The 27,526-nt window shown below is 35.9% G+C and overlaps 1 protein-coding gene across 4 annotated transcripts in view; it reads left to right on the plus strand.

The window, feature by feature from the left end:
- CNOT2 (CCR4-NOT transcription complex subunit 2) overlaps window positions 1-26,330 on the plus strand; it is a 92,520-nt gene extending 66,190 nt beyond the window's left edge. For 3 of the 4 annotated variants that reach the window (XM_035543942.2, XM_035543941.2, XM_035543943.2), the window contains 12 exons: window positions 2,808-2,955; window positions 3,568-3,750; window positions 6,579-6,658; window positions 7,893-8,018; window positions 10,529-10,653; window positions 12,215-12,335; window positions 12,447-12,603; window positions 16,539-16,600; window positions 16,697-16,746; window positions 17,588-17,688; window positions 18,237-18,381; window positions 25,512-26,330. In XM_035543942.2, the coding sequence (XP_035399835.1) occupies window positions 2,808-2,955; window positions 3,568-3,750; window positions 6,579-6,658; window positions 7,893-8,018; window positions 10,529-10,653; window positions 12,215-12,335; window positions 12,447-12,603; window positions 16,539-16,600; window positions 16,697-16,746; window positions 17,588-17,688; window positions 18,237-18,381; window positions 25,512-25,598 (1,385 nt within the window). In that variant the 3' untranslated portion in view covers window positions 25,599-26,330. Of the gene's footprint in view, window positions 1-2,807; window positions 2,956-3,567; window positions 3,751-6,578; window positions 6,659-7,892; window positions 8,019-10,528; window positions 10,654-12,214; window positions 12,336-12,446; window positions 12,604-16,538; window positions 16,601-16,696; window positions 16,747-17,587; window positions 17,689-18,236; window positions 18,382-21,905; window positions 23,024-25,511 lie in introns of those variants that run through there. The other variant, XM_050711788.1, reaches the window with a different exon arrangement.
- The last annotated feature ends 1,196 nt before the right edge of the window (window positions 26,331-27,526 follow it).

The raw sequence follows: 27,526 nt of genomic DNA on the forward strand, positions 1-27,526 counted from the left end.
AAGGAATAGAAGGAAACAAATTCTAACTGATATTTTATGTTCTGCAGGAGCAAATTAAGTCTTGTCTATATGTTTGGCAGCTCACATTTGGCAAAGAATTACGCCAGTAAGATTTGTTTCCTTCTGTTCTGTTTTTTTTCCATCTATTGAAGATTTTTTTTCCTGTATCTGCCAGTCTTGTGTATACTGTTGCTGCTGAAGGTACACAGAGAATTAGTCACAGTGTGCAGTGCTAGATCTGACCTAAGTGCCAGAGTTAAGAACTGAACCTTCCTGTAGTTGAGAGGGGCACATGCAGAGAGTGACTCAGAGCACCTGAGTTAGAAAGAGTTACACAAGTAAAACAGGTTCGTGAACATCTTTCATCACTGCGCTTTTGAATGTTTGCAGCTTTCTAGCCAAGTGCTTCCCACTCAGATACTAAGGAAAAGTGTCTTCAGGATATTTTAGTGTGTGGAATTTTTTAATCAGGACAAACTAAAAGCTTTGTCTCTTAGGTGCATGACCTAAGGTAAAAGTTTTATTTAGGCTTTCTTCAAATAGTTTAAAAATTATAGTGATTTTTAACCCTCTCAGAGGCTGTTGTTGGGTGACCACATTATACCAAGTGGTTTTTGATTATGCTACTGAGTTACATGGTCAGTTTCTGGCCAGTCTGAGAGTCAGGTTTGGATCTTGGCTTGGGTCCTGAATGTGGCGCTGCTAAACCTTTCAGGCTCAGCTGTTTAAAGATACTGAAGTAGTGATTTATTCTGTTTGTCACAGTTATTTGTTGATTATTTTTATGGGCAACTTTTTTTTTTCATGAAACTTGGCCGTTCAGCCAGTTGTATGTTCTTTCTAGGACTTAATCTCACGTAGAGACACGCATGGCTGAAAATTAGAAAGTAAATATTGTCAGGGTTCAGTTTCTTCCAAGTACTGAGAAAGAAGGGAGAGTAAATGCCTATGATTAAATATTTTGGGGAAAAACAAAGCTGCTGATCTCCATATGCTTTTAGGTTGGTAGCTGTCAATTTAGCACAATATCAACTTAAAGAGTTAAGTTAAACTTATTTTCTAAGCACAAAACAAGCCACTTCATTGATCAGTCTGTGATGTAGCTCATGCAGATCTCTTGTCTCAGTTTAAAAAATGTGGAAAAAGGAAGCATAAGGAAGATTTTTTTGTAATGGTGAATATTTCAACTGCCCTTACGTGCCAGCCGTAAAAATATAGTAACAGTACTACCCATAAAAAAAATAAGTCTGATCTAAAGCAAGCCAACAACAAGAAATAATGTTATTAGTGAAAAACTGGCTTTGTTGGAGTGAATGCTTACACAAAATTAACCTAAATGTAGTAATCATGTTTTTCAGCGTATTGTGTCTAGTTTCGAAGAATGTTTTTGCTTTACCATTTTATTTTTAAAATTCCACCTAATCGTTAATTAGTGTGAAATATTATTTATAATACGCTCATTGAAATTATTCTGATGCAGCAAATTGCCAAAATATTTACAGCGAGCACCTTGATATAATCAGCAATTAATGAAGTCTTGTGAGGCTTGTTACAGTGAGTCATGCTACCTCTTAGTCTGAACGTATAGAGAAATTCGTGGTATCAAAATTCCTCATTGCACGCTTCTCGGGCTGCGAATTTTAGGGTAAAACGCTGGGCGGGCAGTGCTGCAAGGATGGGAGCTGAACAACTGGGGGGTTCCTTCAGACCGTGTCCGTACCAATAACCTGAGCGTATGCTCTGTCCGTCCTTTGCGTTCCTCGTACTTCATCATGTCGTACGCTGGCATATTCAGCTCTTCTGAAGGGGTGATCTATCATCAGAGAGTGCTGATTCCTCCTAATTTTTCTTTCCTTTTGTCTACTACATAAGGTTTTGAATTCCGAGCCTACCTCAGCAGCTTTATGCTAAAGTAATAGGTCTGTTATTTATAGCTCTCACGTTTTATATGCAAGTGTGTCTCTGCTGATATGTTCCACTAAATGGCTTTTTCTTGTCTTTGGACATCACTCTGAAATTTCATGAATACAGAAAAGCAACGTGAGAACGATGACAAACTTCATGAAGTTTTCTGACATTTTGAGACAGCAGCCAACTGGCTATTTTTTGTTGTTCTGAGTTAAGGAGATTTACAATGTATATATGGATATATACATATTTAATAAAGAGCAAACTTTATTGCACCAAAATCCTTATGTAGAAAATACTCCTGTTCACAGTGCTTAAAAAAAAAAAAAACAACAAAAAACTACTGTATGCTTTAATTGCTAATTGAGGGCAGTTAAATTCCTACTTGATTTCATTCTTCAAAAAATTAAATTTAAATTGACCATGGACACTGAAGTTCTCTTATCAAAAGGAAACTTTAAACTTAAACTTTACAAAGAACTTTCCTGAAAGGTTGATTTTGTTGTCCTGAAAGCAGTGTTACTTAAAATTCAGTTTTATTTTTTATTATAGATTTGCAAAATGCTGCTTTTTAAAAGGTGATGTATAGATCTCCATGTCCTCATCAACAAGATCAAAACTCACCCTGTTCTCTTCAGTATACCTCTCAAAGGCAACAAAACGTTGTTAGTGACTCAGAGGCTGAAATTGCTCAAGTTTAACAAAAACGGGGCTATCTGTGAGATAACTGGGTTTCTACTATGCAAAGAAGGACTTAGCTTTTACACTGCACTTTCCTTCAGTCTTTGCACTTTTTTTAGGTTGTCAGCATAAATTGTTTCCACCCACACCTACCTGATGGCTAAGACTTTGTTCCGGATTGCTATATATCTCCCCCCCTCTGAATTTTTTTTCAATAGGTGCACTAGGCCTTCCAATGAGGGGAATGAGCAACAATACCCCTCAGTTAAATCGCAGCTTATCACAAGGCACTCAGTTACCGAGCCACGTAACGCCAACAACAGGGGTACCAACAATGTCACTTCACACGCCTCCGTCTCCGAGCAGGTATTTATTGATAGCCAATGTTTCTGCAATTGTCTTTCTGCAGAGCACTTACTAAATGTTCTGCATGTTGTGCCTCAGCTACTTTAGTCTGATTTAATAAAAAAAAATATATAGTTTTTATTGACCACTGCCTGCGTTAGGTATGTAATACTGTAAAACTGTAAGATAAGGCTTACTGTAAAACAGTATTTTGGTATGTAAAGGACAGTTTGCTGGCAAATCCTGCTTCAGAATGTAAGAGACTGTTTTTTTGGCTCTTCTGGTATATGAATGGTTAAAATTTTTGTATGGATGTCGTACACAGTATGAAAATATTAAGGTAGTAGGTCTGAAGCGCTCTTTAAAACAGAGCTGTAACACCTTTTCAAATGCATAATGCTTAAGTATTTGTCTAAACCTGACTGAGGACTTGATTAGTACACAATGGGTCATGTGGTGTTTCTGAAGAAATCCCAAACTACGTTAATTATAGAGAGTAATCCAAACACGCTGTGTTGATCTAAGCATAAATTAAGTTGCAACAGCTCGAAGTCCATCCTACGTTAGTAATTTAAATGAGTAACCAAATACTATTGTATAGATTCATCTCTATGGATGGTTTTTCTCTTTCAGGGGGATATTGCCTATGAATCCTAGGAATATGATGAACCACTCCCAGGTTGGTCAGGGCATTGGAATTCCCAGCAGGACAAACAGCATGAGCAGTTCAGGGTTAGGCAGCCCCAACAGAAGCTCTCCAAGCATAATATGTATGCCAAAGCAGCAACCCTCTCGACAACCTTTTACTGTGAACAGGTAAGGCTGTTTGGTCAGACCATCCCTGTACAGCCATGGATGGACATCCTCATCCTTTAGCGCTCCTGTCAAAGTCTGATCTTTATCCATTAGAAGAAAACTTGAAAGTGCTGCTTTGTGTGTTCCAGTCTCTCAGTAGTAAGCTTTGAAGCTGCTTTTAATACTCATACAGGCTTTTTGAGGCCTTTCAGCTAAATTCTGCTTCTGACTTGAATTTCTACTACTACTTATGTAAAATATGTGATGTTTCTATTGTGTTCCTGAGTTTGTTCTGGAAACACCCTGATTTTTGTGTATATACCTCCATTTTAAGACTATTCATCTATGAGTTTGGGAAGAAGTAAGGCAAGATGTAATACAGAATAACTACTTAACAATAACAATAATAGTTATTCTCGAAGAACAGTTAACTGATTTGGACACAATAGGGACATTGTGTTTTACTTCTTTGAATTCTGGAATAATACGGAGAGCAGTGGTTTACCACTCATTTAAGGATTTGGTGTTCATTTGCTGCTAGAAATTTCTCAATCTTTTTTTCTGTCTTTGGGCAAGATTCTGACATCAGAAATCACTGGGCTTTAACTATGTTTTGTTGGTATGTTTATGCTTAGTTTATATTGATGACATTGTAGTAAAAAGTGTGTTGATTCTAATTACATAGCGTGTAGTCAAAGCTTCGCACAACTGACCATTTTCCAGGCTTCATTCCCCAGCCTTGTGATCCCTGTGCTCCCAGTTTCTTCCTTTTTCTAACTTTAGGCACTACCTGGGGGACTGACTGCTACACTGGGCACAAATACGCTCATTACAGTCAGATGCTACCTCTTACCCAATCTAGAATTCTACAAAACAGGTGAAGAAAAATGAATGTCACAGTTATCTGAAACTTGGTCAGTCCGTTTAGTTCTGGAGCTTTGCATTATGATATAGGCATTAAATAAAACTTCTCTTAATCAAAGTAATAGAGATTTGGTGGTAGTAGTTTGTGTTCTTGGAGCGTGAGAAGACTTTCTGTTTTGCCTTTTCTTTTCTGTGAAGTGGCAGCAAGCAAAGGAAATGATAATTTAAAAAGATAATTTTATATTGTAAGTATTTTTGAAACCTGAGCATCACAAAAGTTTGAAATGGTAATATATTTGAAAACTCTACATGAAGAGGATAATGAATTTGGAGATTGATATATATGTATAGGAAGTACTTGTTTAAATAACAACCAGCTGTAGGACAAAGATAATGAAATTCCAGTGTGTAGGAGTATTTGAATTAAAATCCTCATCTTTTACTGTTTGCACTGTAAAGTTCATGTTAATGATGCTACAGTTTTTACAAGTTGAGAAGGACATATCACTGGAACAATGACAAGTTCTTATTCCACGGTTTATTAGTCTGCAAGTGTTGTAATAGTATATATCCAATTGTTAATTTGATTAAATGGTGAAATGATACTTGGAGAGGAAAAAAAGTTTGTTCCCTTGTGAGAGGTGCACGAGTTATGTGACTTCCATGAAGTGTTTTGTGAATTAATGCCTTAGTTGGAGCAATGAATGTTTTTAATGCTTCGAACACATAAAATACTTCACTTTCCCAGTCTTAGTTACATCAGTGAAAGATATTGGAAGCTGAGATGATGCTGGTTAACAAACAGTTTGCAAATAATTGTAGGGAAGTACACATCTTGTGGCCTAACCCCTTTCTTATCCTTGAAATTCTTGACCTGGTTATTTCTAATTGCCTTAAAAACAAACAAACCTTGTATGAGAAACATTGTCTGTCATCAAGCTAGATTATATGCCCGTCAAGATCAAATTGTGTCCAGTTGATGCTCTCACCAGGTCTAGGATTCACAGAGGATACCAGAAATGTATTCCTTCCAGTGCATGAAATGTCAAAGATCTGGATGTCCTTCAAATGCACCATCTTGCTGGAGCAAAGCAGGATAGGACCATTCCTGACTCACCATTCCCTTTCTTGATGTCTCAGTCCAAATTGAAGCATTTAGGGTTATTGCAAATTGAAATTAAATGCTTCAGATTTGGAATTGCAAAAAAGTCATATAGATGAAATTTCCGCTAGGAAAATGTTTGGCACTTTTATGCACAGAAACTTCTGAAATATCAACTTGCGTCCTGTTACAGGGAGAAGTGAGTGTTAGGGTTTCCCATAGGGCAGAAATTCCGAATTTCACTCAGTTCTGGGCTACCTTGTAGCTTCTCGACATCTTCAGCTTGAACAGGGTGGAGCGGGTTGTTTGTCTGACTGCAGCAGCCCTATCTAATTCTTAGAAGTCTTCAAACATTTCTGCTTGACTATGTGAAACTTTATTTTAACCGGTGTCCTTGTGTGACAGAGACCATACTGATGTTCCTGATAATGCTGTATGTACATCATGATGATTGCACATAATAACTTTCCAGTTTTTAATTGAGTCTTCATGAACTTGATCGCTTCCGTGATCCAGCTTACCACCTGCAAATGAATACTTCAGTCTTCTTGCTATTTTATTTCCTGCTGTTTAATTTTTCAGTATGAAATTCTTGAGTAATGATCACGTTTGTCATAGTTTGTTGGTTGACAGATATCTAAAATATTGTGGCTATTAAAAAAATCAAGTTTTGAAGTCATTCCAGTTGTCTTGATTCAGCAGTGTTTGCTCAGAATTTTCAAAAGTATAAAGGAAAGTAATTAAAAATTGAGTTTAGGCTAACGTGTGTTGCTTAAGCTGAAATAAATTAAGTGTCTTAGGCTTTTTTCCATAATGCCTTCAGCTGGGAATTAGGAAGCCTCAATACCCTTTTCTCTGACTTCTTGGATTTTTTTTTTCACAGTATGTCTGGATTTGGGATGAACAGAAATCAGGCGTTTGGAATGAATAACTCCTTATCAAGTAACATTTTTAATGGAACAGGTGAGTTTACTCATATTTATGCTGATTTTGAAGTACAGTAGAAAGATTTATTTATTATTGGGTAAGGCTGGTTGGAAATACTTGGAGGGCAGTTGTTGCACAGAAGCGCTGCCCTTAGAAAATAACTCTACGTGATCTTCAGCAGGGTCTGTAACCCTGACGTTAATGTGGGAAAAGTATTTTGTTATTTTAGTTTGAAGATTCAGTGGAGATATAAGTGTATTAATGGTTTGTTTTTTCCCATGGCATAACATAAGAGCAGTGTTATGACACCCAGTGTTATTACGTCATGACAAGGGATTGCGAGCAGAATACTCGCTGTACCTCATGTGACTATAAGTTATACCTGGTTGGTTAGAAATGCAAAATAACGTATGGAATTGGAAAGGAAATCAGAGAAGAAAAGATTCACGTTCCTACGAAAGCATTACAGAGGATAAACACAGCAGGACAGCGTTTTTAGAGACCTCAAACTCCTTTTGAGCAGCTGCTTTATGAAGCGATCCTTTCGGTCCGTTGTTTCAGTTGTGATTTCTCCCAGAGAGTTACTTCCTCACCTGACTTTAATGAGTCGAGAGAGGGAGATGTTCCTGCTCGATGTGCCGTAGGCTCGTGGGTGATGCGGTTTGTTGGTGGCCACCTGCCCGGCTGTGCCGCTGATGTCACAGCACGGAAGGCTCGGCCGAGGGGTTTGGTGTCCCTGGCACCTTGTGACATCTCCGCGGAGCTGCGCTGCTCACCTTGCCCATGCTGTGTTTTCGCTGCCGATTAAAAAATGTTCCCGTGTTACTTGTCCTGCGTTGGCACTGCACCTGCTTGAGCTTTATCTTGTCTTACCTTTCCTGAGGAAAATAGAGCTCCTTGATACTGTTGCTGATATGGGTTATTATCTTCTCTGAAATCTTTCCTTGACAGCTCCTTCCGTTTTAAATGGGCTACCTATCCTAGTACTGTAGTTTTGCTAGTCTGCCTGGATTTTACTCATGCAGTGTTTAATTCTAAATGAGCAAACCTTGTTACTAAATCCTACTGACTCGATATTGGTTAAAGAAAAACTTGATGCTCTTTAACCTAGTCCCGTAACACACAAGTTGTATTTATTTGTGATAATTATAGTAAGAAAAAAAGGTGAATTTGAAAGAAGAAAATATATCTAACATTTATATTGCGTATAATGAAGTCCTTGAGTAAAAAAAAAAATTACGGAAATTTGAAATGCCTGCTTTTATTATAGATGGAAGTGAAAATGTGACAGGACTGGACCTCTCAGATTTTCCAGCGCTAGCAGACAGAAACAGAAGGGAAGGAAGTGGCAATCCAACTCCATTAATAAACCCTTTAGCTGGAAGGGCTCCCTATGGTAAGGTTATATATTTGAAAACGCTTTGAATGAAATACGTGTTTGCTTGTTTCAGCTTCTGTGGTTCTTAAGACAATGGGTAGCCTTTTGTAAAATGCCAGCTCCTAAGTCTGATTTTTTTTTTTTTTTGAAATAAACTGTCCATACATCTCCATGACTGGAGATTTCCCTCAGGTTTTTGAAGTATTAGGACTTACTTGTTTTAGATTCACCACCAATAGAGGCTGCTGGGGTTTTCAGTCTGTGTGATAACTCTGAAGCTGCTCAACCTCAAGAAATGTCTTAAGGAATAGGTTGTTTTCTAGTTGCATGCATACAAAACCTGTTGAATTCTGAACAGTACATTTTAGAAATAATATTTAATTATTAGAGATGTTTTTGTAGCAGTTATAAGCATACCATTTATTTTCACTGTTTATTGATAGTACTTGCTGTAGCACTGTTCACCCTCACTCTTATGATGAGGATCAGATTTCAAAAAAAATAGCCTGTAAGCATCAACTATTATCAGTCAGATTCCAAATCTGTGTCTTATATAACTCTTGCTGAACAGCTTAAAAAAATAATAAAAGGAAAAACTTAAGGGTGGATACAAATCTTGCTATTTGGGTCTGGAAAAAATTTAGGTAAGTTTAGCATGAAGGACAAAACTTTTTTTTGTTACTGCTTTAGTAGACTTTGTCATGCATGTTGCATCAGCTGCTCTGAAAAGTTGCATTTATAACTTATTTTCGTGACACTTGTCAAATTTCCAACTAAAAATACCTTAGTCTTTTCCAACTAAAAAAAGCTAGTGTTTTTCGGAGATAGCTCCAATTTTAATTGGAGAGAAATAATAGATACTGCATTATCAGGAGAAAGTAGCCTCATGGATTGGGTGTAACCAAGGCCCTCCGCTTAAGATAGCTGTGAGAAACAGCTAAACAAGTTAAACTGAAGTGCTCCTAAACACAGGCAAAAGTCACTCCCCCAAAATAAAGGCACTGGAAAGTCATACTGAGAGTGGAGAGCGAATACCACTTTGTAGCTTACACGAGATTTTCTCTTTCCTCAAGAGAAGCCTCTACTTGGAAAACTGATGGAAAGTAGGAGAGAGGTCCACACAAATGTGCTTGCAGCGTGGGTCTCGGGTTTAACATTTAGCAGCATTGCTGCATAAAAAAAATAAATTAATCACTTGCTCCTCTGCTTAAAGCACTTCCCCATTTTGGTGCTAGCATACCTGTTTGCGTGACTGTGTGGTGAACCAGGCAATAAATGCCTGTCTGAAAAGTTATCCTCAGCATCTGCTAAGTTCAGGGGATAGGTATCATGGTAGAAACAATTAAGACACAGGGATGTGAGATGCACTGGATGCTGTCTCCACCAACAAAAAGTGAACAGTGCTTTTGGTTGTGGCGAAGAAAAAGGTTTGAAACTCTGAGCAGAGGCTCAGAGTCATGCTTATCTTATTTAAGAAAATAAGCCTTCAAACAGTTTTTACATAGAAGGAGAAAATGCAATACAGTGAATTCATTATTCTGTTTCACCCATTGGAAGAAATCATAGTAACTCTGGATGAAAAGGGGTTACAGCAGAAACAACGTTAACTCTGTTTTTTCTTAAAGGAGCTTTGACCTTTAACTTAAGAATACTAGACACAGTCATACATATTGTCAGCTGCTGAACCGTTTTATATCTTACACATCTATGAAGAGATATTGAAAAATAGGCCCTGGACTTCCCTCTGCCATCTCTTACTTGTCGTGTAGTTTGCAAACAAGTCACTGTATCACTTACCTCAGCAGAGAGTATTTGCCCTTGGGTGCCTGGTGTGGGTTTTTTGGTTGGTTGGTTTGGTTTTGAACTGGCATAGAAAAAATGTTGCTTTTCAGTAGTCGGAATCCATGTTCCAATGTGACTGGCCTACTTTTTTTAAATTAGGGTCAGAGCACTGAGAGTTGCAGGCTAAATGCTTTCAGTTTTCATACTGAAAGCAGGAGTCGTTCTTATGTCACAGGCAAGTATTTCATTGGTGATATGTTCTGTTGCAAGTTAGCTGGGCATCTTCTTAAGAATACCTGCTTCTAAAGAGATTATGCTAGGAAATTCTACATACAATTAGGGGATGGAGGAAAAATGTACAATCACGAAAGCAGTACATCCTTCCTCCATCGGTAGATTTCCTTAAACACCACTATAATAATGCCTGTAAAGATTTTTTAATTATTTAGATATGCGAAATAGGTGCTTTTTGTGGTAAAAGTTTTGGGCTTCGTTCTTAAAGCAGTGAATTTGTCTATGAATTTAACCCAGAGTGTTTCTCAGCTCACACTTAAATAGAGGCTTTAGTCTAATCTGTGTGGATGTTTTAAACGAATATGCTTTGTTTTGTTTACCCGTTTTCTCTGAAAGTCGTTTCTGCTGTACAACATGCACATAATGAAAATGCGCAGTAAGCAAGATCAACAGCAGAAAATTCTTTTCTTAGCAGTCATTTAATGTTATTCCTGCTTTCATTTTGATGATAGTTGGAATGGTAACAAAACCAGCAAGTGAGCAGTCCCAGGACTTTTCAATACACAATGAAGATTTTCCAGCATTACCAGGCTCCAGCTACAAAGACCCAACATCAAGTAATGATGATAATAAATCTGTAAGTAAGCCATGAAGCTGCTTTTATTTCAAGTGTTCGTACTTTTCTTGATGGCTATATTACAAAAGGCGCAGTGGAATATATTTATAAGATTTTCAACTTTGCTCCTCTAAATTAATGAGAAATCTTTAAGCAGGTTTTCATCTGTGGCCATGTAAATGGTATTTCTCAGGAAGCTCTTTTGTTCCAGCAGTCACTGTAACCTTGCTTTCTTAATTTCGTAAGAGTTCTGTGTATCCTTTTGTATTTGGAGTGGGGCTGGGCAGGGAGGAACTTGCAAGAATACTTCAAACTTGTTTTCAGTAACTGACTATATTTTTCTTTTAAGTTGTGCGGTTCGTAACTTCCTTTTCTACCAATTCCAGCTCATTTTTCACCGTTGATGCCTCTCATCAGTAGTAGTAATTTACACATTATAACATCTTTTTTCAAAGCTGTCAAATCCTTTAAATATTAGGTGTTACAATATCAAGTCAAGGTAAAAGTCTTGATGGGAAAATTGAAAGCACAGGGAATAAGCTCTCTTAATAGGGGCCACTGCATTCATGGGTATGTTGTACACTAGCTGGATACATTATATCTTAAATATTGTTGTAATTACTATGTTGTTTTCACTGTGTACTCTGAAAGATGTGTAATAAATTGGTTTTTTATTACAAATGAAAGGTAAATACACTAAAATTTGGGTGGCAGAGAACAGTGTTCTACAGAATTTAACAAAATGTTCCAATTTACAATTGTTTTATCATTTATAATTGCAAAAATATGTTAATCGGGGTGCCAAAAGTACTGACAAGTAGATATTGTATGCGACTACAAACTCGTGTGGAAACTGAAAAATATGACTTCAGAAAAGGTGGGGGCCAGGTGGGAAGCCTAGCCCCCAAACTTTGTCACCAGTTTTATGGTGTGGAAAATGTTCTGATACACTTAAGAGTTGAATACAGTAAGGAAAGAGGGAGTAGATGTGATTACATTGTGTTACTGCAGAGTTGTTTTAAAGAATATTAAAGAATAAGAAATAACGGTTATGGAAAACACTTTTTTGTCAGTATACGAGCTCCTGGAGAGCAGGGAGAGTTTTCCTGCCAGACATAGTGTTTACATCTCTTTCTTGATGGTTGCAAAGGTGCCAACTCTATGTTGCTTGCACCTGAAATTGGCTTGAGTTACTGTCTATTGCTACATCATGGAGTGTTGTGGACTGCAGGAGCAAGGCTATTGGAAAAATATATGATGTGATGAGTCCAAAATACTTGCTAACCACAGGCACTTGGGATATCCATTGTGTATTCAAACACAGGTGTAAAATATTTTCTTAGCCTTTTAGACTGCAAGCTATAGGCTCTTTTTGAATGGGAGGTATATTTTAGGAAGCGTTGAATATTACATAAGGTTTGTCAGCAGAACACAAGAGTTTCAGCTTTGTTCCATTTTAGTGCCTAATATATTAGAGTGACCTGATGTACTGTTCAGAGCTCCTGACCGAAAGATACGGTTAACCAGTCTTTCCATTTTGGATTGTTTCCATCATACCAACTCTACAAATTATTTTTAATAGAATTTGAGTACATCAGGCAAAACATCATCCAGCACAGATGGGCCCAAGTTTCCTGGAGATAAAAGTTCAACTACGCAAAACAACAACCAGCAGAAAAAAGGGATCCAGGTGTTACCTGACGGTACGTATTGTTCCACTTTGTCCTCTTCAAAGGTTTTGGCAATCCTTTAGAACATCATGTTGATCTCTCCACTTCTTGAAAGGAGAAAATTAATCTGTTCTTCTTGCCCAGGTCGGGTTACCAACATTCCTCAAGGGATGGTGACGGACCAGTTTGGAATGATTGGCTTGTTAACATTCATCAGGGCAGCAGAGACAGATCCAGGAATGGTACATCTTGCATTAGGAAGTGATTTAACAACACTAGGTCTCAATCTCAACTCTCCTGAGTAAGTTTCTGGTTTTTAGTACTGTCTTCAGTTTTGTTTTTATTATGCTGTCATTCATAATAATAGGCTCACTTAGCTCACATAAGTATCAAACCCACAAGATATTTTGCCAAATAAAATTTGAAAATGTAATGACAGTAAAATAAAACTTTCATAAACAAGAGAATTGTGCTTCAAGGCATACTGAGATCTTGTTCTGCAAGCTTTCAATAAACCTAGTGGCTTTGTTTATTCTCTTAACTCCTTCAGGACTTTCTTCAAGGAATTGACAGTGTATTGTTAATAAATTTCATGTATACATTATTTTTCAAATAATAATATTCCTTGAGGATATCTACATTTAGATGCCATTAATTTGGGGGTAAATATTAGTACATTTACAGTGTTTACTCTGCACCAAAGATGAAAATGTAGTGCTACAGTTAACTTCCAGTCATTCAGTTCACCTAAATTTAGTCATCCAGGCTTCCTTTGGAGGCAGTGGAGAGAAAAGCAATTGGTGACTGCACAATGGTAAGAGAAGTCCTTAAGATAGTAAGGTGAATCACCAGCCCAGAGTGCTTCTTTTTCTCTACCTGTTACAGAAGGAACTTAAATGATCAGTTTGGGGAAAAATGCCTGTCTTGGGGACTGCTGTTGTGTGAGATAAATTGAATTTCTGGTACCCTTTCAGCTGAGAATGTCCTATCATGACTCTTTTAGAGTCTTGAAGAATCTTACACCTTGCTCTTTGAGGGAGTCTCTGAGGGAGACTATAGGCTGCTGGTTTATTTTAATCTACGAAGATACAAGTGGTAGGAAGCACACCTAGTGTTTACCATATCCTTTGCTAAAATCTTTCCATATCCTGATTTACTGTGTTAAATTACATAAATGTTTTTTTCATTCTTTTGGCAAAGAAAAAGCAGAACTCAGTCACTTACCTTACTTTCATGGCAGTGCAGCTACAGACTTTCACTGAGATTGTATTTGTGCAATTGCACAAATTCGTGTGGGTAAAAAAACAAAAACAAGATACTTAGTAGCCTTGGATAAAGAGTTGTGATGTTTTATTTCAGCGGAGATTGTCATAGTATTAGGCTTTTTGGCAGTGTAGTATATGCATCTTAAGGTTTCTGTATAATATATATAAACAAAGGCCAAACAGCATACATACGCAGTTTCTGTGTTTCATAAATTTATGCGCAGCTGCATCCTGAATGTGTGAGTTTAGAGAAGATATGAATGGGGATATCAAGGTGAGGGGGAAGTCACAGGAAAAATGGCTCCTGACCTTTGCTATCTTGAAATTATTGGTGTTAAATTACATATTTCTGTCTAGAGGTGTAACTTTTAGAAATGATAATTTCTAGAAAATCTTCCTATGGTGTTTGCATCAAAATTAGTCAAATTGTCATGTCATTGGCACTTATAAAAAATATTTCAAAACCACCTCCCAGACTCAACCTTCTGGTACAATTGTATGTAGTTACTTGCAGAATGCATAACATTAACATAGTGGCTTCTTCACTTGTGTTAGCCTCACAGCTCCCTTCTCCATTGAATCTAGCAGTTTCCCACTCCCATCCCTTTCTTCCACAACACGATGAGAATGCATAAAGAACAATTAAACTGACCATGGCTTGCTTCTTTTCCGTGGTAGTTTCAGAATTTTCAGCATTCACTGTGAGATGGGTCACCCAAATCTGCCTGATACTAAACTCATTTGCTGTTCTCATCACAGATTGCTAAAACGTAATTTGAGGACAATCAGCTGAAAATGAAATTCCTCTGCTCATAAAACAACTAAAAGTACATCTGTGTCTGAATTCTTGAGCTTCTGTCTCACTGTTCCTTAACACAGGTGAAATCTGGTTACACAGCTACTTTTGCCAGGTATCAGCATGCAGAAGTAGTAGGGATAGTATTTCTGGCTATATTATTTGATATTTTACACAATGCTATGTGTTAAGCTTTATTTTAGGCATTGAAACTAAGCTTAACCTACCTATTGGAAAGTCTGTGTAAAACTAGTGCCTCACTGCAGAGGAATACTAAACCTGCTTTGGGATGACTTGTAGCTGTGCTATACAGTTCCTGAGGACAGCATACAAATTATTAGTGTGTGTACACAAAACAGTATGTATACATGGCATGCTGCTGCTTTTCTTTAGCTGGTGTGTGTTAAATAGCAGAATTTTTAAAAGCTTCTAACATTTCATTACAATATATAGGATATTTATGATGCTGAGTAGAGGGATACATTTAGTGTTTAATCCAGACAGTTCTGTATCATAAAGTTGGTTTTAAATTATACTACCGAAAAGTTTTGTGGAAAGCCTGTGCAGTCCTTAGTGCCTGGCCTGCTGCCTTGTCTTATGTTAGACATCCTTTGCTTGGTTAACAAATCGTCGTTTGAAAAACTAAAAGCATTACACGTTTTTTGGATTTTTTTTTCTGCCTTATGAGGTACTTCTGATGTTAAAGACACCTGTACCACTTAAACACTTAGCACAATAAATGTGCTTTTAGAAACACAATTTTAGAATTCTGTGTATGTTTTTATTTGAATTAACCCCTGTAACTCCTAGTTTTATAAATGTTTTCTGTACAGGTAGGTTAACACTCATTTCAGTTGTTGAACAAATGATTATGTATTGCCTGTGCAGTTCTAATTTCTTTGTTAAGAGAAATGCTTTTCATTCCTTAAGATAAATTAATATTTTGCATGAACAAAAATGAAAATACAAATGGCAGTATTTCATTTCATTCTTTAGAGATAATGTAGTAGTTCACTTATTTTCAGAAGCACTCTGAAATGTTAATCAAGTAGGTTGTATGCTGTCCAATACCTCCTTGAAAAATGTTAAATTAGTAGAATTTTATTTGTGTCACAGAGGAAACACTATGCACAGACCCTACAGTTTTTATTGTTTTAAGAAGTGCAGTTTGAGTCTGTAAAAATCCTGCATTCTTTACCCTAGGAAATGAGATCTCTAGGGCATGCATGATGTGATGGAGCTGCAGGAAACTCCTCTTCTTGGGCAGTGCCTATCTAGGCTTTCAGCAGAATATTTTAGTTATTTTCAACATCTGCAAGTTTTGCTACTGAAATCTTCCTTCAGACTCTGTAGCACAAGCTTTTGCTAACACTAAGATTAGTTAACCTAGAACCAGACTGACACGATTTTATCAGTGTAGTTTTTGGCCCATATAGCTCAGCTGGGAGTTGGTTGCGTTCTGGTAGTTTTGTAGGCTTCAGCTATTTTGTAGCAACTATTAAGCCTTTGAGAAGAAGGAAGCAAAGATTTAATAGAGCGTACCATACACAAGTTTCATTTCCACAACATGCAATAATAGCCTGCTGTTGTGGATAAGTGAAAGTACATTGCAGCTACCTGCCAGAAGTGTATTCTACTTGGTCCTTTTTTCAGTCCTTTACCTGTTAATTGGAAAACTCATTCCTTGGCACATCAGTCATTGTAGTAGAGTTAGAAGATTCATAATATTCTCTTTATTGAACTAATGACTGACATGTTAGCAAAATCTACTCAGAAGCAAAATATTAAGTCTTAAACTTATTTTAATATTGTGCTGGGGTTCAGTGTACTTGTGGTCAGAGGAATAAATGAACTGTTCCTGATCAAGTTAAAACACCACGTAAAATTGGATCCCTAAAAAGGGTTGAGATCCCTGGCACTTAAGTCGGAAAGATAAGTAAGGAATGATAGATTAGGAAGGAAATCTTGGCCCTATAGATTCCTAAGGAAGTTTAAATTCAACCTTTCTTTGTATATTAGAAAGAAAACGAATAAACATAACTATTTTAGGAAAATGGGCTGGAAATTTCCCCCTCTCTTTCCTTCTCACCCCAGGTGTAGTGATGTTGGTTGTGTGGTATGTTTATTACAGTAAAAAAAAAAATATTGTAAATTCATATTTTTCTTTTTCTTCAGAAATCTTTATCCCAAATTTGCATCACCCTGGGCATCATCACCTTGTCGACCTCAAGACATAGGTAAGAGAGAAATGACTATTCAGTTCAATATTAATATTTGCAAATTATATTCATTTACATGTCTTAATAGTTGCATCAATTCCGATTCTCTTTTAGACTTCCATGTTCCATCTGAATACTTAACTAACATTCACATTAGGGATAAGGTGAGTACGTGTGTGTGTGTGTGCATATTTTTTGTTTGTTTATTACCAGTAATTTTCTGAATTTTCTTTCAGATAGGTAATGTTCTTCAAAATCAGTGCATTTTATGGATGTTCTCAATCTTTTTAAGATCAGTGATGTGTTAACCAGCTAATTATATGTATCATGTACCCATTCCACCGTAGAAAAAGGAAGGGAAAATAAAACTGAGAATGGGCATGCTTAGTTAACAAATGCATTACGTTTTCACAAGTATTTCCTTCATGCAAAAAACAAGTTTGTTATAATCCAGATACTGTATTAATATTCAAATGCCATATTAAATTGAGACATTTCTTCTTGAGATAAGATCAGAATTATGATTTAAGATATTCTTACATTTATCTGTTGCTTCCCATGTATATTTGAATAGGAATTTTTGTTAGGTATGTTTTCTTTCAAGTACTGTAGTTCCTTAAGAGGGATTATTGTGAAATATGGTAAGAAATTGTAGTAGTGTTACTTAATACAGTGTGAAGTGAGCAAATACATTCAAATGGTTTAAAAAAATAAGAATAAAAAAGTAGATGATGGACACAGGTACAGGGATAAAATTCTGTTTTGCTGATTCATTGATTATATTTATTTTCCTACTGTATCCCCTTATTTGGAAAGGTTAACAAAGTGAAGAAGAAATGATTGTTCTAATAATTGCTACTCTTGCTGTGTTAGATTATCATTTGCAACACACATAGGATGGAAGCACATTCTGGATGTATCCTTGTGTTATTTAAGTGGGATAGTATGTCTTAAAACATTTATCTGTTGTGATTTTTCATCCTCATTTTCTTCAATCTTTTGCAGCTGGCTGCAATAAAACTTGGCCGATATGGAGAAGATCTCCTGTTTTATCTCTATTACATGAATGGAGGAGATGTATTACAGCTATTAGCAGCAGTAGAGCTGTACGTTCAAACTTTTGTCAGTCTTATATGATTTAATCTATTGCAGTAATGAAGTAGTACATGTAATAAAAAAGAAGACATTGAAAACAGAAGCTTAGACAGTCTAAAGCTGGAAACCTTTTTTAAAATACCTCCTCCAACATGGGTTCCATTTTGTACTTTTTTTCATTTGTATAGCGGAAATCAAATGTCTATCTCATACATTTGGTATTCTTATAAAACAATGTGGAAAAGTGGTAATGCAGATGCCACTAGTTGTTAAACATTGAAATTAACCATCTTTAGCAAAATGAAAATCAATAAGTTAGCATAAAAAGAGTTTGTTGCTTGAACTTCTTGAAGTTTCATGTGTGATTAGGTTGGCATGTAATAATTGTATGGAAGAGGTGTGAGATAGCAGGTATAATGATATCTTAGAAATACTGGTTTGGTTTTAAATGCATTGTATAATTTTGATTTAAACTTTAAAAAAAAAAAATAGTTCATGAAGTCAAATTGAAGTAACTAACGCTAAAATAATATTTTTTGCTTCCTATTGAAAATGAAAGATTTAACCGAGATTGGAGATACCACAAAGAAGAACGAGTATGGATCACCAGGGCACCCGGCATGGAGCCAACAATGAAAACCAATACATACGAGAGGGGAACATATTACTTCTTTGACTGTCTTAACTGGAGGAAAGTAGCTAAGGTACCTCTTTTCCCTTGTGAGGATATTTTAAGTCTCTCAACCATGTATTTTTAGAAGGACAGAAACCCAAGCTCCTCCCAAAAGTCTTTTTTTTTTTAACCTATCATCCTCCTATCGTTTAAGTTCATTATCGTAATTTCTGATGTGTGCAAGGACAAAGATTGCCTAAAAAGAATGTCTTGATTGTAGAAAAGGAGGAGCTTCTCTCCATTTCCTGATTTCTTTGGGAAGTACAAGGAGCTAGAATTTGTCATTTTCATTGTAAATTATGTTGAGATTGAAAGCTTTGTTTTTCCAAGTACAAAATTATAGAATGTAAAGGATTACTTGGCATTTTAGAAATTGTGCATGCAAATAAATATTTTATTATTTTTCTTTAGAAAATTGGACAGAAAGCTACCACATCACACTTTGGAATTAAAAATAGATGTTTGAGATGGGAGGAGGTTTTTTTTTGTTTTGTTTTTCAGATATTGTCTATCCTTGAGCATAATGTAGGACTTTGGTGCTCTGTTGTTTGAACATCCAAGTATTTTGAAATAGATCAGTTCTTTTAGGGAGGAGGTATATTTTCATGATTCTTTTCTGTATTCTAGGCCAAGAGGCATTAAAAAAAACACTAAAGAACAACAGTCTTCTCCCTTTTCCACTTGTGATAATTTTTCTTTCTGATCATGAATATTGTCTGTAATGTTCACCCTTTACTTTCATTTTATGGAATTGTTCTTCATTTTATCCACCCTTCCCCAAAGATAATTCATTTTCAGTATCTTAATATCTTCAAACTTTTAAAGCAATCTTGTACAGTGTCTTTTCATTGCTGGATCATGATTTCTGTGATTTCTTTACCCCACAAAAGCGAATATTTTTCTAATGAAGATATGTGCCAAAACATTTTTTGAGTGATCAGGAGTATTGTCATTCACTAACCAGACTAAATTATTCTTGAGGCCTTGAAATCATCAGATGGGATTCCTACATGTTGGAACTATGCATTGTGGTTCTGCATGTTTAGGTCTTTTTAAAATTGAAATCTTTTCACTTGGAGCCTATCTTCTGCATTGCTCTCTGATAAAGCATTTCATTTCTGTAATCAAGTTGCATCTACAAGCTTTGAGATGATGAAATATTCCATTGAATTGTTTGTGTGTTGGTTGATGTGTTTTTAAAACATCAGCTTTAAATTGAAGGGGTTAGTCTTGAGTATTCCTGTTTCATTAAGTGCATTAAATTTCTTCCTACACAGTATATTGAAGTTTGCCATCATCTAGAGATTAACTAGATAGGATGTTTTTGGTTTTTTTTTTCACCCAAGAAATTGTTAGCCTGTGCAGCCCCTTGAGAAATTTACTTTTTAGTTGTCTCAAATGATACGGAGAGCTCTTCAATCCATTTGCATGTGTGGCTTTTTGCCTTTGCTACTTTTCCAGTGGTCATAACAAAGCTAAGATTTTCCAATGGAAAGTTTTAATAGCAAACCTTGCTTATGTAACTTTTTGAGGGTATGTGCAAGGTAATTCCAAGACCTTTAAGCTCACCTCAAAGAAGAACACAAACAAAAGCAAAATTTTAATTTCTTTTTGAATTATTTATTTGTTGTTTGGAATACCTTAAGTAAAACTTAGGTTTCCCAAGGCACTGTTTAAAGCTATTTTATTTTTACTTGAGATCTTCAGAGAGGAAGTCATTACTTTTTGAAAGAATAGATTTCTTCTTTGGAGTCAACTTAATATGTTCCGTTTATTAACGAACAATAAGAGTCTCATGTAGGTACCTACACAGAGGATCAGATTGGGTTTTTACCATGTGTGGAAACAAAAAATTTCTTTTATTAGAGGGAAGTGGTGCCCATTGTATAAGGATAGTAACCCCTTAATGTTGCATCTTTCTCTACCTGTAGCAAACCTACCAAGGTGCTACTTGATGCTTAAGCACTACTTTTGAAGACGGTATTTTCTGTATTTGGATTTGTAAGAGCTGTCCTGAAATTCAGCATCCAGTGCTTGAGTTGTTCATTGGCCTTCTGCATCTCTTCCTCTGCTAAAAAGTCAAGCTTGCTTCATATAGTAGGCGTTCATGGAGGTAGTGGTGAAAGAGATACACAAAACACTGCTGTTCTCTAAATGATTCTGCCCGAGATCTATACAGATTCTCTTCTCTTTATTTTCCACGCTGAAAATAGTTTCCCTAACATTAAAAAACAACTGATAGCTAGTAAGGGGAGGGATATAATTTTCTAGTCTTTTACCTGCTGCAGTAAGCTAACAGGAAACGTGATTTCATTCCAATATCCATATCAATTCCAGTATCTTTTCTTCTATGCTTGCACATTTCTTAATACAAAAGTAGGAAATGGAATATTATTTTGTATTTTCAATTTTAGTTTGGTGCAAAGTGCACCAGGCGAGTTGAGTATTGATCGTAGGAAGCTAGAAGAGGATTTGGGGAAAAATTGGTATGTTGTTACCTGGAAAAAGAATCACCTATTGGAAGTAATTTTGTGAGGCTTCTATCTATGATAAGGAAATAAGAACTTCTATAAATGTATGTCAGGTGTGTTCTTGGCATTCTATGGTAATGATGATACCTCTGATAATAATTTCTCAAGTTGACATTTCCTAAGAGGAGTAATACAACAAGAGTGGCAATATTTGATGACCTTTAAAGCGAAGGGAAATATGGCGAAGTAATTTTTTCTAACAAACACAGGAGTATTAATGTTTCAGGAAATTAAAAATATAAGAAGCTGGGAAAAAAGAGAATTCTGATAAATTGCAGTTTTTTACTGGAACAGCTATATTATTAGTGAGTACTGGGAATATCCGTTCCTTAGAAGGCCATAATAGTAACTGCTCTTTTAGTGGTTTAATTAGTGCTCTTTTGAAGCAGTCAGACAAAAATTATTTCTGGTAAATTACTCTCTCTTATTTATATGTGCAAATTAAATTATTTTTCAAGGTGCTTTATCAATTCATCTGCTGTTTAATGTATATGCTCAAATATAGGGCAACAGATTTTAATGTGCTTTGCAGAAGCTACAGTGCAATTATTAGCTTATGTATTTATCTACAAATTAATAACATTTAATTTTTAAGGTTATACTGCATTACAATTGATACAGTGAAATGTAACTGTTTACTTTGGATAATATTACTAAATCTTACAGCTAAGTTTGTAAAATGCAAAAATCGTAGTTTAGCAGGTTGTTAAAAACCAACCTAGATACTGTCAAAACAAAGCCCAATAAAGTAGACTGCATAACTTCTTTCAAGAAAACCAATTTTTATTAAAGAATAGGCTCTATTTTCTATTCCTACTTCTATTCGATTTCCTAAAAGAAGGAAATGCAGCAAAATAGCGGAGTATTGAGACAGTTCCTAAACTGTTAGGTTTTAATTAATTCCACGTTGATACGTGGTTTTACTTGTGAATGACAATTAACTTCAAATTCACCTTAAATGCCAAACAAAACCCAGGAAAATGCTGACTACAGATATGTCTCTGTATATGGTTTTTCATCCTAGGGCATGTGGAAAGTACAATATGGTTAAAGACACTTTGATTTTTCACTGAGGATTTGGCTTTGTAGTTTGCTGCTGTTGAGGAGACATGAAAGACACTCAAATGAGAGAGGAAGGGAAGTGGATATGAGACCAAAAATGCCTTCTACAATTGCACATTTACTGAAATCCTGATTTAAATTGTCTGAAGTATGAACTGTCTGGAGTTTCTCCTTTGAAAAGTAAGGAGAATTAATCCTGGTTAAAGAGAAAAAAAAAAATCTAAAACCTTCTACTTTCGTTTTGTATTTACAACGTGTGGAGTTCTTTTTGGGAGAGAAGGTTAAATTTCCAAGTGTTTATTTGCTTGTAAGGGTTGCTGCCTGTATTAAATTACTTTCTATCATTTTAAGATCAATATTAATTTACATATTTTTATAATTGCTAGAAAGTTAAATTTGTTCTTCTAATAGAAATGTGCCATAGCATTTTAATTTAGTCCCTAATTTAACCTTGGGTCTTTGCATCCATCCTTAATTCAGTAGAAATGCTGCTTTTTTGGTCCCATTTGAAATTTCAACAATCTCCTTTGATGGATTACACAGTCCAGAATATTTTGTCTGGACACTCAGACACTTCCTATTCAGCAAACCTTATTTTGATTTACTCTATTAATGCTATGGATCACCTTAACCAATTCTCTTCTATCTTTAGTATTCTTACCTATTATTGTTTGTATATGTGCAGGCTGATGTAACTTTGCCATCAAAATAAGTTTTCGGAATGACATGAGAAGTGATTGATTTCATTGCATAGAACAATTTATTATTTAGTGTTGCACATGTGCTCTAAGTTTCCACACACTTACTAGTCATTATTCTTGGTTAATAAAAGGTATTTAATTTTTAATAATTGCTTCCATATGGAAAATAAAACGATTTAGCAAATGTTTGTCAATGGATAAGTGGCATTTCTACACCTTATTTTGTATCTGTTTATATTCAAAAATATCAGTGCTGCTGTTCACATCCTAGACTATAGTGGCCCCTGGAATCAAAAGTAAAGCATAACGTACATGTAATATAAGTATTTTTCTATATGTAATAAATAATTGCCTCTTAGTTTTCAACAAATTTTGGTGAATGAGTTCTTTTTTTGGTATTGTCAGATAAAACTTCAGGTATTCTTAAACACTGCTGGATATTGGGCTTCAGCACTGCTGACACAGGGATATAAATCAAAAGGCTCTTTCAAGCCTTTTACTTTAAAAATCAATGGCAGTTTGAAGTATCAACTCGTACTTCTAAAGCAATTTTGGTAGCTCAAGCTACCAAGCATTTCCTTCAGACACACACCTCACTCAGAGCAGCTACTGCCAACAGTGGCATGCAACCCCAGTAAGTTTGGAAATCCCCTTTTTTAGGTAATTGGTACTGTCTTACCAGTTTAAGTAGCTGTTTTCCATGTGTAATTTCAAGGGTGTTTCAGAGCCTGTGGAGGTTCAGGTAACCGATATACGCTTTTATCATTAACCTTTTCTTTTGTTTACAATTCTGATAAAGAAACAATTCCCCAACAGCTGACAGTAGATTGATAGTAATCTGCAGACCCTTCCATGGTTATGTGCACAGTGAAAACTTTGAAGCCAGGAATGGGAGAGAAGTTTGCGAGGTATTTTTCTATTTATAAAATTACATCAGATTTACTGAAGACCCACCCAACGTAAACCAGCTTTTGGCACCAAAATACCTGCATAGATTTGTACACCTTGATCTTGCCTCTGACAAAAGGAGAGAACAGGCATTTCTTCAGTACCAGCACGTGTATGGATTTGTACAAGAGGAGAACATACACCAACAGATGCGTGGTGTTGATCAGGATTGCCAAAAGCAATTGACTTGTATGCGTAACTTAAAGGCTACACAGGGTGTAGTGCAAAAAATAAGGAAAGAAAAAAAAAAAAAACGACTGGAGCAGACAGCAGAGAAGCAAAAACAAGGTAGACATGCAATGCTTCAGTGCAGATGGCTATAACCTCACATAAGCTGTGCTAGGATTTTCCAGGTTTAGGTACGATATTCTCTGGGGAATACAGACTTACTGAATTCGTAGCATTTTTCCCTAATTTATTTCATTACCATGGTCAATGTACCTTCTATGCTAGACAGACCTTGTTTTTGCAAGAGAGATCTGGGAGCTGGATTTCCTAGATGTTAATTCTGATCTTACATTGACTTTTTCTTTAGTTTGTCTACCTGCAAAAACTAAAATACTACACTATTTAATCACTTGAGGGAGTGTTCTAAAGTAATCTGTTCACTACTCTTAGTGTTTCTACTGGTGCATAAAAGGAGTGGGATAAGTTTTCTCTGTAGATACAGATGATGATCTGCTGAGGTTCACCACGCAGTTAGAATAAATGACTGTGTGTGTCCAAGGTATAGCTGCTGAATTAACAGGAAGTAGCCTTAAAGAAAATTGTGCAACTTCCACTTACTCTGCTTCTTGAATGAAGATAAAATGGGGAGGAGACACAGTTAAGCTGCTGAAAGGATCTGAAAATGTAAGATTTAAGTAAGTCCTTGTACATTTTTGCATGTATGAAGTAACGAGCACCACATGTCAAAGCATACTGATTAGGGTTGTGGGCACAAATTAAGGTCACTGGGGGGGGAAAAAGTTTTTTTCAGTGTAGTAATCAGGGTGCATTTAGACACCAGGGCTGGTTACAGCCTGATTTGTAGTAACTGCTATAGTCAGATTAAAAACTCCTGCTAGATCACTTAGATATTTTACAATTACGCAACGCAGACACCCTCAAACAAGTCAGATGATTGTGCCAGTGAGACACTAAAGCTACTTATTTATGTATCAGTAGCTTGTGTGGCATCTGAATACATAGGAAAAGGTTTTTATTTGATATGGTTGTTTGTAAAACACCGGGTGAATTTCTCATGAAAGATGTTGACATTGTGATATAATAGTGAGGAGCTCAGGAAGTGCAGGAGGGTTGGCTAAGTCTGAAGCTTAATTTTGAGTATGAAATGTGGTGGAATATTTTGTTCAGTTCTGGCTTAAGTAGGTTTCAGTAGTTTGTCCCTAGCGTTTTAGGTCATGTTTCCCAACGTTGTATTAAGGAGAAACCTAGCTAGTTTAACTTGCGCTTGGGCCTGGTAGTATTATACAGAATATCTCAAAACTTCAGATTATCCAAAATAAGACTCCTTCTGTCTTTCAACATTTCAGACATGCACTTTTATTCATAATTCAGCTCATGCAATGATAGTATATATGTGTTTTATGAGTATACATGTATATATATATATATGTAATTGTTTGACATCATACCAGAGGTTTTGAGAGTAATGTATTGTTTCATTTTTAAAAAGAGAGAGAGAAGGAGCCCGTACATTGCAGGTGTGATGGCTCAGGATGTTGAGTTTTTTCTAATTAAAATGTAGAATCCCAGATAGAGAAATCATGATTTTTTTGCCTTAAGGTATATGAGGACTTGATCTCTTCTGTATTTGTGCTTTTCAAACATGGCTTGTAGAAAACAATTTTTGACAGTTAAATGATATGTTGTTTTATTTGGCTTTGTCTTTTTTTTTTTTTTCTTTTTAATTGTAGGAGTTCCATCTGGAATATGACAAATTAGAAGAAAGGCCTCATCTGCCATCAACCTTCAACTACAACCCTGCTCAGCAAGCCTTCTAAAGACTTCCCTTTTCTTGGGGTATGGCTGTCTCAGCACAATACTCAACATAACTGCAGAACTGATGTGGCTCAGGCATCCTGGTTTTAATTCCTTGAGGATCTGGCAATTGGCTCATGCGAAGGGTCACCATTTGAGGTCCTGCCTTACTAATTATGTGCTGCCCAACAACTAAATTTGTAATTGTTTTTCTTTAGTTTGAGCAGGGTCTGAATTTTTGTTTTTGTTTTATTTTTTTGCCAGCAGACAAGCTTGGGTCTGTAAAGACAAGCGAGTACACTGACAAAAGTTTACCACTTAGTTTTCCAAAATGTAAAAAGGAGGAAAAAAAGAAAAAAGACAAAAAAAAAGAAAAAAGACAAAAAATTAGACAACAAAATTTGCATTGTTCATTGTAGCACTATTGGTAATAAAAATGTTTGTGCATTTTTATGTGAAGATCCTTCTCGTATTTCATTTGGAAAGATGAGCAAGGTTTGCTTCCTTCATTTTACTTCCCCTTCTGTTTTTGAAAGGCAGTTTTCGCCAAGCTTAATGCAAGAATATCTGACTGTTTAGAAGAAAGATATTGCCACAATCTCTGGTTAGTTTCCAGAGTTGTGTATACTGAGCTTCATCTTTCCAGAATGAGCAAAACACTGTCCAGTCTTTGTTACGATTTTGTAATAAATGTGTACATTTTTTTTAAATTTTTGGACATCACATGAATAAAGGTATGTATGTACGAATGTGTATATATTATATATATGACATCTATTTTGGAAAATGTTTGCCCTGCTGTACCTCATTTTTAGGAGGTGTGCATGGATGCAATATATGAAAACGGGACATTCTGGAACTGCTGGTCAGGGGACTACTTTGTCGCCCTGTGCACTAAAGGGCCAGATTTTCAGCAGCCAAGGACATCCATACCCAAGTGAATGTGATGGGACTTAAGTGAACTGAGACAATTCACTCTGGCTGTTTGAACAGCAGCGTTTCATAGGAAGAGAAAAAAAAAAAAAAGATCAATCTTGTATTTTCTGACCACATAAAGGCTTCTTCTCTTTGTAATAAAGTAGAAAAGCTCTCCTCACTGCAGTGTTGACTTTGATTTGAGATTGTGAAATTATTTCTTCAACAATGAAAAATGGAAAAAAAAATTGAAGTATTAAAACTATCAAGCTGTACAGTGGTTAAGGCACTTGTTGAAGAGTCTTTTTGCTGCTGACAAGTAATTTTATGAGAGATTTACGTTTTTTTCTACAGTAGGCCGTAAAGTTTGGTCATCTTGGTTTGAAATCCTCAAAAAAAAAAACACAAAACACATCATTTGTCATTTGTACAATGGGGGGGGGTTGGTGACATTTCATATGATAAAAAGATGCTTCAAGAACTCATCACAGAAGGAAAGCTTGAAAGAAGCTTGGTTTAGAGCTGATCATACCTTACTTCCAATCTAGTACTTTCCCACTTAAGATAGATACACGTTTCGTTAGATGATCACTAGTACTTGGACTTCCAGACATGAACAAACGTTAATATACACAGTATGTGGAAAAAACACAACTCTTCTTTAGAGTGAAAGAAGAAAAACCTGAACCATTTGGATAGTTTCCTTTCTCCTGATGTGACTGATATTTCTCCTTGAGTTGCCTCTAGTGGTGCAAACCATTTCAAAATACCTGAAGTTACCATACAAGAAAAAACAGCAAAGTGATGTCACTAATTTTTTTAAATTATTATTTATTTTTAGGTTTTAAGCTATTTTTCTATATAGTGCAAAATAGCTTCATGGAATTTATTGAACTGTGAACATCTGAAATTGACCATTCAGATGTGTAGCACTTTTAAATTGTACGCTTTTATGTGTAATATAAGATGATAGACATAAAAATGCCAATGATCATCTTTTTATTTAATTGAACTGCTTCCTCAACTTGAAGTAAGG

Source organism: Cygnus atratus, chromosome 1 (genome assembly GCF_013377495.2).
Source record: "Cygnus atratus isolate AKBS03 ecotype Queensland, Australia chromosome 1, CAtr_DNAZoo_HiC_assembly, whole genome shotgun sequence".
In the NCBI taxonomy this organism is placed as follows: Eukaryota; Metazoa; Chordata; class Aves; order Anseriformes; family Anatidae; genus Cygnus; species Cygnus atratus.